Raw genomic sequence first — 14,678 nt, forward strand, 5'->3', positions numbered from 1 at the left:
GGAATGTAGTTTCTATTCACTGTTCTCTTGAAAACTCATTCTTAAGCAGTTTACATCCAAAATTCTCAGTTGTGCGATAGTTTGTGAACGTATTTTTGCATTGGATTCAAAATGAAATGCCATAGTGTTCTATTTAATACAATTATTTCATTATCTTCTGATGCCTAGCTCATAGATTGTTGTGCAGGTATCCACCTGTAGGAGAGTTTTCAATCTTAAGGGACAAAAGTGTACCTTGAAATTGTGTGTGCTTCTCTCCTTTCTTATCTACAAGATCTTGGCAGATGACTTTAGACTCCAATTGCTTTTACATGTGTTTTTTATTATAAATCTTAGCAATGATAAAGATCAAGCCATAGATATTAAGATAAACAACAAAAAACCTTGGTGACCTCTTTTTATCTATTCTTCCCCTTGTGTCTTGTTAATGTTGTAAATCTTCAGATGTACAACCAATGATTTTTGTGCTACCAAAATGTTGCAGCTGTCCTGAAAGGTAGTCTCTATACACCATGGCTCATGACACAAAAAGTGGCACACCTGTCCAGCTTTGTAGGCACCTAGCATTTATAATGGTAGATTTTTAATGTACACAATGCAGTGTGGGATTTCAATTCGGTCAAGTGCCAGGGAGGGAAAAATATACGTAGAACCACCAAGACCAAATCCTGGACTTACAGATTGTAGTGTGACATCCACTCAGAGGATAATAATTACTGATTCTTGTTATAATGTATGTGGACTTCAAAATCATAATCTTAAGTAATATCATTTAGCACAAATGCTAAACAACATGCCCAGCTGTGTGCATATTAAACAATGTTGCCATCACTTGCCAGCATATTTATTTAGCTTTCCCTCATCTTTGTGCTACAAAAGTCACTCATTTTATTCCTTCTTCGAAAATCCTGAATGATGAAAGTTTCTGCTTGGTCAAGTGAAGAATTATGTATAGTGTAACTAAAGATGTGGGAGATTTTGTTATAAACATTAATGCAGTTCCTAAAAGGTACAGCAATCTAGCTTGCAGTGAGGGAGGAAGCAGTACATCAAAATATTCTTGTCAATGCACTCTATAACTGTTTTAATTTAGAGTACTTTCAGTCCTCTTAACTCTTAGTGTTTTGGGAAGCAATCTCTCTTGTAAAGCATTGCCAGTGTGAAGTCTTTATCACTACCCCGGTTTAGTATGACACTGTGTACTAGTTCCCATGGCTTTTGGGGTTCTCTATTGCAGTAAGCATTTGTCAAATAATGTGCAATCTGACCTTACAATGCTTGCAATATGCCATATTGTATGGAGTCAAGCCCAGCAATCTTTTAACTGTCTCACAGCCCCCTCAGAGGAGGGCATTTTTGAAAAAAGAATGAGAGAGAAAGGGGGGGGAATGAGAATGAGGGAGAGGGAGAGACTGCATTCTCAAGAAGTATATAAGCAGCATATTCTTAGGAAGAGATCATGATCTCCCAATAGTCTGTGTTGTCAGATTCATAGCCTTGAAGTCAACTGAGAGTGATCCGTAGGTACAAAAACAACTTCATAATCTTTCCTTTGCTACTTCCCTGTCATCTCCTCCTTTCTTCTATGGAATTTCCCTTTTCTGTATTCATTTTGGTGGCAGATTTTCTGTCTTTTTTAGCTTTGACAATGCTCCCATCTCATCAAATGTGAGATGTAACCTACTTCAACACAATTAATCTTCAGTCTTGTGATTTCTTTCATCAGCTTTCCAAGTATTCAGTTTGATTAAATTATATTTCAGTACAGACTGTGCAAGGGCTGACAGACATATTGCTTTCAAAATAATGTTCTCTCACTTTTCCAATTTTTTAAGTTCTTGCTTCACAGTAAATGGAAGTATAGGAAATTGTGAAAAATAATTATTTTTAGGAAAAGATGAGTGCCTAAATACAGGATTATTACAAATGATTGAAGCGATTTCACAGCTCTACAATAACTTTATTATTTGAGATATTTTCACAATGCTTTGCACACACATACAAAAACTCAAAATTTTTTTAGGCATTCACAAATGTTCGATATGTGCCCCTTTAGTGATTCGGCAGACATCAAGCCGATAATAAAGTTCCTCCCACACTCGGCGCAGCATGTCCACATCAATGAGTTCGAAAGCATTGTTGATGCGAGCTCGCAGTTCTGGCACGTTTCTTGGTAGAGGAGGTTTAAACACTGAATCTTTCACATAACCCCACAGAAAGAAATCGCATGGGGTTAAGTCGGGAGAGCGTGGAGTCCATGACATGAATTGCTGATCATGATCTCCACCACGACCGATCCATCGGTTTTCCAATCTCCTGTTTAAGAAATGCCGAACATCATGATGGAAGTACGGTGGAGCACCATCCGGTTGAAAGATGAAGTCGGCGCTGTCGGTCTCCAGTTGTGGCATGAGCCAATTTTCCAGCATGTCCGCGGGCTACGCGTGAAACTTGCACGCACGCGTTCAACCGTTTCTTCGCTCACTGCAGGCCGACCTGCTGATTTCCCCTTACAGAGGCATCCAGAAGCTTTAAACTGCACATACCATCGCCGAATGGAGTTAGCAGTTGGTGGATCTTTGTTGAAGTTCATCCTGAAGTGTCGTTGCACTGTTATGACTGACTGATGTGAGTGCATTTCAAGCACGACATACGCTTTCTCGGCTCCTGTCACCATTTTGTCTCACTGCGCTCTCGATCGGTCTGGCGGCAGAAACCTGAAGTGCGGCTTCAGCCGAACAAAACTTTGAGTTTTTCTACGTATCTGTAGTGTCTCGTGACCATATGTCAATGAATGGAGCTACAGTGAATTTATGAAATCGCTTCAATCATTTATAATAGCCCTGTATTTATTTCCATTTTTAGATTTCACTTTTTTTAGGTGTCCATCATAATTATGTAATGTTAGTGCCTAGTAACATTTTGCAGCATTGAGTAAGTCATCAACATTCACATCCATGTTTCTGTTCTTTTTGACAGGGCTGTTAAATCTTCGTGGCTCAGATATTGCGTATAATCCAGTGTTCTTCTCGTATGCTCTTGTCACGATGCACAGTGTGCACCTCTTCATGGATGAATGTAAGCTGACACCATCTGTGCGGCAACATTTTAACCAGGAAGATCTGTGCATCACGATCCACCCGTATGAAAAAATACAGGATGTACTTACTGAGCAGGTACTTATCATTTATTGTGCTTTGTTAGAGTGTATCATTAAGTGCAACAGATTGATAATTGCTTTCCTGTGGGCAGAGGAGTGGTACTGACAGGTTCTCCTATTGCTGAGTGTCGTTCCTACACATTGCCTCATATCAACTGACCAACCATCATCTATATGGAACCATAAGTTAAGTTGGAGTGCCTGCTTTCATAAATACTGTGTTTTTTGTCCAACAAAATGTTTCACCTGTTGTGTGTTCCGGAAATTCCCTTTTATGCTGCTTTTCATTCTAGAGAACAGGAAGGTCATATGGGTCTGTATCATGTGAGTGGCCTAAATGTGAAGTTCCTGACCTAAAGTAGTTCCAGATGGGCTGGCATAGCTTTTGATCATCACAGTGCATGCCACAATTTTTAGACGATTCCCTTCATGTTGAAATACAAACCACCATTATTTTCATGTTGATCCTCACTTGTTTTGTTTTCCTCTGTAATGATGGTGAAGCTTTTTTCCACAACTTCACTTTTGCTTCGCTTCAAAGTCATATGTGTAATGCCACATTCCATCGCCTGTATGAATTTGTAATATTTGTGTGCTGTTCTGATAAGTGCGTAATTGCGAAATACTGAACACAACTCCTGTTCTGGTATTGTACATGAGAATAAGTGTAAAGCCTGAAACTGGTTGTATGTAAATGGACAGTGAAATACTGTAGTTTTGACAGCTGTGGTGCAGTCAATCAAATATTTGTTGCCCAGATAACAGCATTTATGAAAACAAACATTTTAATTTAACTATTGCTGTGGAGTGAAAGATAGTTGGTCAATTATCTCAGAATGGTGTGTATTAGAAGCAAAGGAGAAATTCACTCTCCCCACCGTGCTTAACCTTGTAAATTGGTAATTTTAGCTGAATAAATACAAAGCATTTGATTTATTCTCCAGTGAAACTGGATCAAATATTTCAGAAAGGCAAATAGTGGGATTTATGTCTAGCCAGGCAAACAGTTTTAAAGAAAAGAATATTTACAACTTGTTTTCCCTGCAGGACAGGTAACCCATTTTCTTGTTGAATGACTTAGCATTAATTTTGTATGGTCTCCTTTGTTAAATGAATAATTACAAACAAAGTATTTACAGCACATTTTTGTATAACTGAAAGAGTAATTCTAAAACTGTGATATAGTTAATTTGTTCTGTCATTATTATTTGCATTATTTTTAGGAAAAAGGTTTATTTAGTAGCTATAAACAATATGATAGAATGTTAATCACTGTAAAGATGACCCATTGAGTTGCAGACAGGCACAATGAAAAAACTGTTACACATTATTGCTTTCAGCTAAAGCCCTCTTCAGAAAAGTAAACACACACACACACACACACACACAAACAAGTGTACCTTATGCACATGACTGCTACTGCCAGCAGCCCTTTACTTGCTCTCCCCTCCCCTCCCCTCCCCTCCCCTCCCCTCCCCTCCCCTCCCCTCCCCTCCCCTGTTTTTCCTGCACCCCACTCTCCAGCACCACTCCTGGCAGTTTTGTCACGCCGCCATGTAGCCCTGCATGCCCCACCATATATCCCCCCCCCCCCCCAAACTATTCCCACAACAGTCGCATTGCGATCAGAGCTGCCAGTGGTAGTGGACATGTGTGCATGAGGTGTGCGTGCGTGTGTGCGTGCGTGCGTGCGTGCGTGCGTGCGTGCGCGCACGCGCGCGCACGCTGGACATGTGTGCACGAGGTGTGCTTCTTTGGCCAAAAGCTATACTGTGTAACAGTCTTTTTGTTGTGCCTGTCTGCTACTCAACGAGTCATCTTTACAATGAGTAGCAGTCAATACTTTTTGTAATATTATTGATGTTATAATTAGTAGCTTTACTTTACTGAATAATTGTGTTAGATGTGGGAACAGACTGTTACTTTACAGAGGAAAACTTGACTGACATACATGCCACTAAAAATTATGCACAATTGTACATCAGATATCGCACTTTCTCTCTCTATCTCTATCTATTTATTTGTGTGGAGTTGTGGTGTGGCAGTGGGGAGTAACGGTTTCAGCTTGGGCGGATGAGGGGAGTAAAAAGAGTGGTAATAACAGTGACAGAGATATAATCAAAGATAGTGATGGAGTAGTGAGAAATGTGAAGTTAGAAAGAGAGGAGGAAGATGCATTGTATAGAACAAAGCTAGTTTGAGGAGAATGGGAAGGAATAGTGATACGTAGAGGACAGGAACTATTGGAGACAGAGCCTAGGATGATTGCATGTGCGTATAATGTCTTTGAGGGACAGCCCCCACATATGCAATTACAAATGTTGTTGTGATAAGAATGAAGGTGAAATAGCCTTTGAAACAGTTGTTACTGACAGTTTTGTACTGAGGTACATGCTCCATACTTGTCAGTGTATAGTTTGTGGTGACTGTTCATTTGTGTGGACTGTTGGTGCCTTGGAGTACCAACATAGAAAACTGCCCAGCATATGCAGCAGAATTAACAAACCACACGGCTTCTTTAAAAAACAGCTCTGCTTCTAATGGGACACAGCATGCTGTAGAAACAGTTCTGTAATAAGAGAAGAAAGCAGCTGCAGGCAACAGGTATTCTACCCAGATTTTTCAAAGGGGTATGACCCTTGGAGCTATGGTTTGTGTAGGAATAGTGGTATAAGGATGATACTCTGCAGTGTTGTGCCGTCAGTATTTTTTGGCTCTACTGAGTAAAATAGTGACAATGCCACAGCTTTTGCAGAAGGCCATGGAAGCCGGAAAGTGAAGAACCAACCAAAACAGCACTACATCAGATGCAGCAATGCCACCAGTTGATGTACACATAGTGGCTGAGCAAGGGACCAGCAACTTGATATTGTCAATACAGCAGAAAGACAGAGCGACTACAGTGTGAACAGGCTTGTTACTACGCCTCCAAGCTAAGGGCTCGTTTTGGTGTACATGGTCAGAAGCAGTGTTTCAGCAAAATGAGTACCCATCATTTTTAGCCAAAGATATATCAGTCTGCAAAGGGATGTCATTCTGGCAATACCATCTATGAGGGGAGGTCTTCTATGGGCAACAAGGTGACACGATTTTGTGAGCAGCCACTATGAGACTTGGCCTCCTCCAACAATGGGCCTACTGCTGGTTCTAAGTCCACCACGATGGCCCTGGCACATTCTAACTGGTAGGCGACCATCGGGCTCACTCCAGACCAAGCCAGTGCAACCGCTTAACCACCTATCTCTGGGTGGGAATACTGATGCTGTACAGCCCCACTTGCAAGGGCAGACATCACTGCTGAGGACTGTCTTCCATTACAAGAATCGTGTCAAGTTATCACACCTTTGGCAGACCATGCTTGAGCTGCACACCCGTTCCCAGATGGTAGATGTGCTGCTGCGGACTCCACACATCAGCTGTCCTGCCGAGCTGTTCGTGTCAAACAGACCACTGGCCACCTGTTTCATCAGCTCTGCCACACCTGCCATCATCAGCACACTCCCAAGACAGCGATTCCGCCAGTCATCCTGACAACAACCCACCACCTCAACTCAATCGTGTCACTGTAGAGGTTATCCACCTGAAGCCTCTAAAGCAGGGATAAAATATTTTTAATTTTAGGCTGTGGTTTGGTTGTTCCAGCTGTGGATCTTGCTGAGAGGAATGTGGAAGTGCTCTTTTGGTATGATCAGTGGGTGCTTGAGTTGCATTATGAACATATGGCAGAGATGGGGAGGGTAGTGTGTTCTAGAGGACTGCAGGCCTGTACCCAATTTGCCTGGTGTCACTTAAGAGTTGAGGCAGAGCTTGGCGGAAGTTGAAGATGACTGACCCTATCTGGCCTAATGATAAACAAGCTACACAGCTTGCATAGTCACACAAAACTCGTGCGGAATGCACATAGGCTGCAGAGTTGCAGTGTGCGCAGGCTGTATAATCTTTAAGCCTTGCACTGTGTTGCGAAGTAGCTAACTATCATCTTTTCTTAGCCATTTGGAAAGGGCCTTTAACTGTTGAGCCTAAATCGGCAAGTTCTTGCCCATATGAAGGTGAGTGAGGCACTGTCGGTGGTTTTAATATGTACAGAGATTTTCATTGACGTGGGAGGACTACTGCACCGTACCCACATCTGGCTTCTGCAGTGATGAAGACCATAAGTTCATAATAGCTGACACAGGTAGTGCACCACAACTTGTAAATATCAAGTGGATGTTACAATAAACCACCAGTAGCTGCTGAATTATTAACACTTTGTTTCCAATTTCAGTCAATGTAGTCATCAACTGCCAATTTGTTTAACAATGGAGAAATGCATGAGACTACCTGATTCTGTACATACAGTGTGTGCTGTGCATACTACACAAATTGCCATCTACTTACATAAGACGTCATTACAAAAATATAACAGTAAAGGAAAGTCTTGGATGGTGCAATATGTAAAATAAGGAAAGGCAGCCTCTCATCTATAATGGATTGATCCATAAAGCACAGAAACACACAACGGAAAAGTATTCACACTAGATTCCAAGCACTAGCTCTTTTTCTAGCAGTAGTACACATTCATACACAGACATCCAAACAGTCTTGCTATGGCCACAGGAGAGTGTGTTTGGGTGTCTGTGTGGTTATGTGTGAATGTGTGTACTGTTGCTGTTGTGGTCTTCAGTCCGAAGACTGCTTTGATGCAGCTCTCCATGCTGCTCTATCCTGTGCAAGCCACTTCATTTCCAAATAAGTACTGCAACCTACATACTTCTGAATCTGCTTACTGTATTCATCTCTTGATCTCCCTCTACATTTTTTTACCCCTCCCTCACTTGCCTCCAATACAAAACAGGTCTTTCCTTGATGTCTCAGCACGTGTCCTATTCAACCGATCCCTTCTTTTGGTCAAGATGTGCCACAAATTTCTTGTCGTTCCAATTCTGTTCAGTACCTCCTCATTAGTTACATGATCTCTACCCATCTAATCTTCAAAATTCTTCTGTAGCACCATATTTCAAAAGCTTCTATTGTGTTTCTGTCTATCATCCATGTTTCTCTTCCGCATGTGTCTACAATCCATACATATACTTTCAGAAAAGACTTCCTAATACTTAAATCTGTATTCGATGTTATCAAATTTCTGTTCTTCAGAAAGGCTTTTCTTGCCATTGCCAGTCTACATTTTATATCCTCTCTACTTCGGCCATCATCAGTTGTTTTGTTGCTGCCCAAATAGCAAAACTCACATACTACTTTACGTGTCTCATTTCCTAATCTAATTCCCTTAGTGTCACCTGATTTAATTCGACTGCATTGCATTAGCCTTGTTTTGCTTTTGTTGATGTTAATCTTGTATAAAGATAAAGATAATGTCCATTCCGTTATCTACCCTCCTAAGTCCTTTGCTGTCTCTGACAGAATTACAGCGTCATCAGAAAACCTCAAAGTTTTTATTTATTTTCCCTGAACTTTAATTTTTCTTTGATTTCCTTTACTGTTTGTTCAATGTACAGGATGAATAGCAGATTTTCCATTCATCTGTAAAGAATTTGTATTAGTATCATGCAGCCATGACTTATTAAACTGATAGTTAAAGAAGTTTGACACTTGTCAGCAACTGCTTTTCTTGAACTTGGAATTATAACATTATTCTGGATGTCGGAGGGTATTTTGCTTGTCTCATACATCTTGCCCACCACGTGGAAGAGTTTTGTCATGACTGGCTCTCCCAAGAGCATCAGTAGTTCTGATGGAATGGAGCCTTGTTTTGACTTAGATCTTAGAGAGCCCCATCAAATTCTTCTCACAGGATCATATCTCCCATTTCATCTCCATCTACATCCACTTACCTTTCTATAATATTGTCTTCAAGTTTATCTCCCTTGTATGGACCCTCTGTGTACTCCTTCCACCTTTCAGCTTTCCCTTCTTTGCTTAGGACTGGTGGGGGGTGAAAAAGGAGGGAAGTAGAAGAGGGAAAAAAATTCTGTGGATGTGATGGTGGAATAGAATGTTGTGTAGTGCTGGAGTGGGAGCAGTGGAAGGGGATAGGAAAGTGAAGGACTTTTATTAACGAAGGTTGAGGCCAGAGGGTTACGAGAATGTTGGATATCACATTCTCCACTAGGGTTTTGCTACCTCTCGTCGTGCCTTGAAATTAGGAATATCGCACCAACTATCCTCTCACCAGCCACCCCCTGAGCCAGTGCAATATCCTCATCCAGCTCTTTTCCAAACCTGCTTCCACCTCCTTGTCTCGTGCCTTACATCCCTGTTATAGACCTAGATGCAAGATCTGTCCCATACGTCCTCCCACCACAAACTACCCCAGTCCAGTCACAAGCATCACCTATCCAATCAGAAGCAGTCATGTGATCTACAAGCTAAATTACAACCACTGTGTTGCATTCTATGTGGGCAGGACAACCAACTAGATTTCTGATTGCATGAATGACCACCAATAAACTCTGGTCAAGAGACAGCTGGACCACCCAGTTACTGAGCATACTACCCAATAAGATATTCTTCAGTTCAATGACTTCTTCACAGCCTGCACCATCTAGATCCTTCCTACCAACACAGGAGGAAACTTTCCCTGCAGTAAAGTCTGTGTTCCCACTTCACCATTATATAGCTTTCCGTTCCACCAAAGCACCTGCTGGTTGTCTCCTTTCTTCTTCCTCTCCTCTAATTCTCTCCTTCCAAACCACCCCCCCCCCCCCCCCAACATTTCCACTGCATCTTGCTGTCCTATCTTTTCCTCCACCATGTCCCTGCATGCTCCTACAAACAGCACTTTACCGTCCTCCACCCCTACACCCCCCCCCCCCCCCCAGACTCCTTAACCTTACCACTCCATCAGTGGCAAGAGACAGTAGACTGTGTGTGTGCGTGCGAGCATACGTGCGTGCACACACAGCCTAGGAGGCGGCCTTTTGGCCAAAAGCTCAAGTGTTTAGCAGTCTCTTTGTTGTACTTGACTGAGACTCAACATGTTTATATAACAGGGATTATAGATTCTATGTGCAAGTTATGGATGCTTTGTGTTTTATGCATGATTATTTATCATATGTCAAGGTAGTGTGTATACACACTCTGTGCTTGAGTGTCGAAAATTAGTTATCCCCCGTAGAATCGTGTATAACCTGTACATAAATCAACAACCTAAATCATCCCTTCATTTATTCAGTATGCACCATTTGTTTATGCTTCTATAAAGATGGGTTTTTGTACTACAGTAACATGTGTAACACATTGGTGTATGCCAGTGATTATATAGTTGTTCCTTACAGTGACAGGTAATGCTGTACAAATACTTCATCCACATATGTTTCATGAGTAGGTACAAAAGAAATTGTGTGCTGTGTCAGGAACGTGTGTAAGATATTCAACAGTAAGTAAGATAGTTGATGGATTCCCACAGTTAAAGTTTCATAATTGATGAAATAGTATTACCAATATTAAATAGATTATAACAACATTTTATGGATGACAGGCATGATATTTTGTGGTATTACTTGCACCAGGTATATTGTGCTTGCTTTAAAATAGTTGAATCTTCCATAAAATGTATGTCTGGAGCAAGCCATTTTAGGGATGATTGTAAATCAAAATAGGGTATCAAATTGTGTGAAATTTAGTGCTATAGAAAGATGTTAAAAAAGGTGAGCTACTTGAAGAGATTTGGAAGAGTAGGGAAAAAAGTGATCTATGTGAAGCCCATATCTAAACAAGTTAATTTAACATTTGTTATAAAAATCCAGGAAATTCACAAATGGTTAATTGAGTACTAGGTAGGTTATGTGTGTAAACACGGTAGGGAGAAATAGGAACTGGCATCAAACTATTCTAAAGACTGAAAACGAAAACAAGGTCTTGTGCCCCTTGAGTGATGCAGTAACTAATAACAGGGGCTTGAAGCTGAGAGGATGGACTCATACTTAGAAACTTATACTTAGAAATTTCAACAGAGAACACATTAAGAAATGTATGATATGTTGTGTGTCAGAATATTTTGTAATAGTTACATAACAGAGCACAGGAATCCTCTGGGATTCACAGATTTTGAGAACTTTTGACTCAGTTTTCATAAAATCTATACAAAGATCTCTTTAGAAACAAGGCTGTTTTGGTTCACCAAAAAATATACATAGTCTACTTTAAACATCATCAGCTTAGTGAGTACCTGACTGATGAAAGCAGTCAGTCAAGGAGATTCCATGTGCCCAAAACTTTCTTCAGCAGCCATAGAGGATGGTTTCTGGTCCGTAAACTGTGAAAAAGAAATATATGTTAAATGAATATACCTGAACAACCTTCATTTTGCTGACATCATAGAACTGTTTGCTCTTGTTGTTGGTAAAATTAAAAAGTGATTTAAAGGATGTGAAATTAGGCTTGAAAATTGATGTTCATAAGGCTAAGAAAATGTAAATTGAAAACAGAATTGTAAAAATTAATGACAAAGTCATTAAACAAGTTGATGAGGTTTTTGATAGGACATTTGAAGATAACTGGACATACAGCAGAAGAAATTAGCAGAAGAGTAAATGTGGCCTTGAAGTGTTTGTGGTAAACTAAATAGTTCTCAAAAACAAACTTCTGTTATGTCCGAAATGGACAAATGGCAGTGTTACATGGTCTTGCAGTGCAAAAAACTGAGAATCTCTCAGTGAGAAATGGAGAGATAGATGTTTAGAATTAAAAGGAGAAACAGGAATCCAAATATATTGATAAGAGAATGAGCTGAAATGGAAGACTCACTTGTCATGACTATAACTCTTCAACCTGGTGTGCAAGATGTATGAGACAGGGGAAATACCCTTACACTTCAAGAAGAATATAACAATTCAAATTCCAAAGAAAGCATGTGCTAACAGGTGTGTGAATTACTGAACTATCAGGTTAATAAGTCATGGTTGCAAAATATGAACACGAATTCTATACAGACGAGTGGAAAAGCTGTTAGAAGCTGACCTCAGGGGAAGATCAGTTTGGATTCCGTAGAAAAGTAGGAACACAGGAGGCAATACTGACCCTACAATTTGTCTTAGAAGAGATGTTAAGGAAAGGCAAACCTACATTTATAGCTTTTATAGACTTAGAGAAAGCTTTTGACAATGTCGGCTGGAATACTCTTTCAACTTATGAAGGGGCAGGGGTAAAATGTAGGGAGCGAAAGGCTATTTACAATTTGTACAGGAACCAGATGGCAATTAAAAGAGTTGAGGGGCACAGAAGGGAAGCAGTGGTTGAGAACAGAGTGAGACAGGGTTGTAGCCTATCCCTGATGTTATTAGATCTGTATATTGAGCTAGTAGTAAAGGAAACAAACAAACAAAAAAACATTTGGAGTAGGAACTAAAATCCAGGGAGAAGAAATAAAAATGTTGAGTTTTGCTGATGACATTGTAATTCTGTAAGACAGTGAAGGACTTGGATGAGGAGTTGAACGGAATGTACAGTGTCCTGAAAGGAGGATATAAGACGAACAGCAACAAAAGCAAAATGAGGATAATGGGATGTAGTTGAATTAAATCAGGTGATGCTGAGTTTAGGAAATGAGACAATTAAGGTAGTAGATGAGTTTTGCTATTTGGCCAATAAAATAACTGATGATGATTGAAGTAGAGAGGATGTAAAATGTAGACTGGTGAAGGCAAGGAAAGTGTCAGGAAGGCTTTCCTGAAAGTACTTGTTTGGAGTGTAGCCATGTATGGAAGTGAAACATGGACGATAAATAATTAAGACAAGAAGAGAAATGAAATGTGGTTGCTACAGAAGAATGCTGAAGATTAGGTGGGTAGATCACATAACTAATGATGAGGTACTGAATAGAATTGGGGAGAAGAGGAATTTGCGGCACAATTATTAGAAGAAGGGATTGGTTGGTAGGACACATTGTGAAGCATCAAGGGGTCACCAATTTAGTATTGGAGGGAAGCATGCAGGGTAAAAATCATAGAGGAAGACCAAGAGATGAATATACTAAGCAGCTTCAGAAGGATGTAGGTTGTGGTACTTACTCAGAGATGAAGAGGCTTGTGCAGGATAGAGTAGCATGGAGAGTTGCATCATACCAGTCTTTGGACTGAAGACCACAACAAACAACAAAATGTAATGAAAGTGAGGTGGATGGGATGTATAGCCAGGCAGGCAGGTGGACAATCTGCCAATGAAGTACTCCATAGGATTGCAAGAGTTAAGAAATGATAGAGGAGCCAACATACTGGAAAATGACTAACTGATATTAGAAAACGTGGTGAATGTATATGACTTAATACAGTGATTCAGCAAGTCTGATGGAGGCCTTTATTTAACAGTAAATGACAAATGGGTGGTACAATGACTGATGAAGATGGGATTGATAAACTGGGAAATAAATGATGCAGTATGGTTCATCCAAGGAGGAGGCAGGGAGGGGGAGGGGCAGCAAAAATTTTTGATAAAAATAAATGTGTTCATTAAAATTAATTTTATAGTGTGTTTAAGATATTAATTATTAATGACTTCAGTTATCAGTAATGAGGTTTTTTCGTAAAATATTTAGTGATCATTAAGTGGTTCTTTTTCAGATTTCAGAGCAGGAGGGAAAGGTCTGGATAAGTGCTGGTGCAAGTTATGCTCTCACATCTCTTATTCCTGATAAGAAACGTGTATCAGAAGCAACACCAATTGCACTCATGAAAGCTATCAAGAATAATGTTGAAATACAAGGTACTTCCATACTGTATTTAGTCTGCACATTACCTGTGTGCTTGCAGTTTTATAATATTGTGTTTGAAATAGTATAGCTTCAGGAATTATTGTCTAGTTGTCTACTCGGACAAAGAGAAAGTATATAGAATTAATGAGATGATAAATATTTATGCAAACTGCTTCAAACCTGTCCTGTGGAACAATTGCAGTTGTGGTTGGAGGAGACACACACACACACACACACACCTCACTTATTATGCATAAACCAAGAAACTGAATGAAGCTCTTACTGCACTAATTATACATCATCATCAAGAATGACTTTCATAGATAGCCTGCTGCCAATCTGACATGGCTGAAATCTATGCCATGCACTCCTCCAATCACAACACATAACTTGGTGTGAATCTCTTCACCATTTATTCATGCCATTTGACAAAGCTGTATGTATTATTTGGAAACATTTGTATACATAACTCGGTCTCTGTTTACGCACCAAAAATAATGTATGCATAGCAGTTTTGGTTTGGCCACTTAACTATCAACAGGCTGGTTTGGTTTCTGAGACTTCAGGTAAAAATAAAGGAAACAATTCAGTGATGTTGCACAACTACGTTATTATTACTACTATACACATAATAGACCATTTGTGGATAATGTGAAGCATCTACAGTTCTTCCTGCAGTTTTTCCATTAGACCTTCATTTTCTTGCTCATGGCTTTCTTTCTTTCATCTGTCCACTTTGCACCAGTCTTTTTGGCTTTTGTCTGTGGCTGGACTTCCCACTTGTCTATTTTGCTTCTGTAGATGTTATAGTCTGCAGTGTCCTGAATG

The 14,678-nt window shown here is 40.1% G+C and overlaps 1 protein-coding gene across 6 annotated transcripts in view; it reads left to right on the plus strand.

Moving 5' to 3' along the window:
• LOC126259759 (xaa-Pro aminopeptidase 1) overlaps positions 1–14,678 on the plus strand; it is a 155,012-nt gene that overhangs the window by 81,113 nt on the left and 59,221 nt on the right. For all 6 annotated transcript variants that reach the window (XM_049956753.1, XM_049956758.1, XM_049956759.1 and 3 more), the window contains exons 6-7: positions 2,980–3,176; positions 13,720–13,861. In XM_049956753.1, the coding sequence (XP_049812710.1) occupies positions 2,980–3,176; positions 13,720–13,861 (339 nt within the window). The remainder of the gene's footprint in view (positions 1–2,979; positions 3,177–13,719; positions 13,862–14,678) is intronic.

This window comes from Schistocerca nitens, chromosome 5, assembly GCF_023898315.1.
Source record: "Schistocerca nitens isolate TAMUIC-IGC-003100 chromosome 5, iqSchNite1.1, whole genome shotgun sequence".
Lineage (NCBI taxonomy): Eukaryota > Metazoa > Arthropoda > Insecta > Orthoptera > Acrididae > Schistocerca > Schistocerca nitens.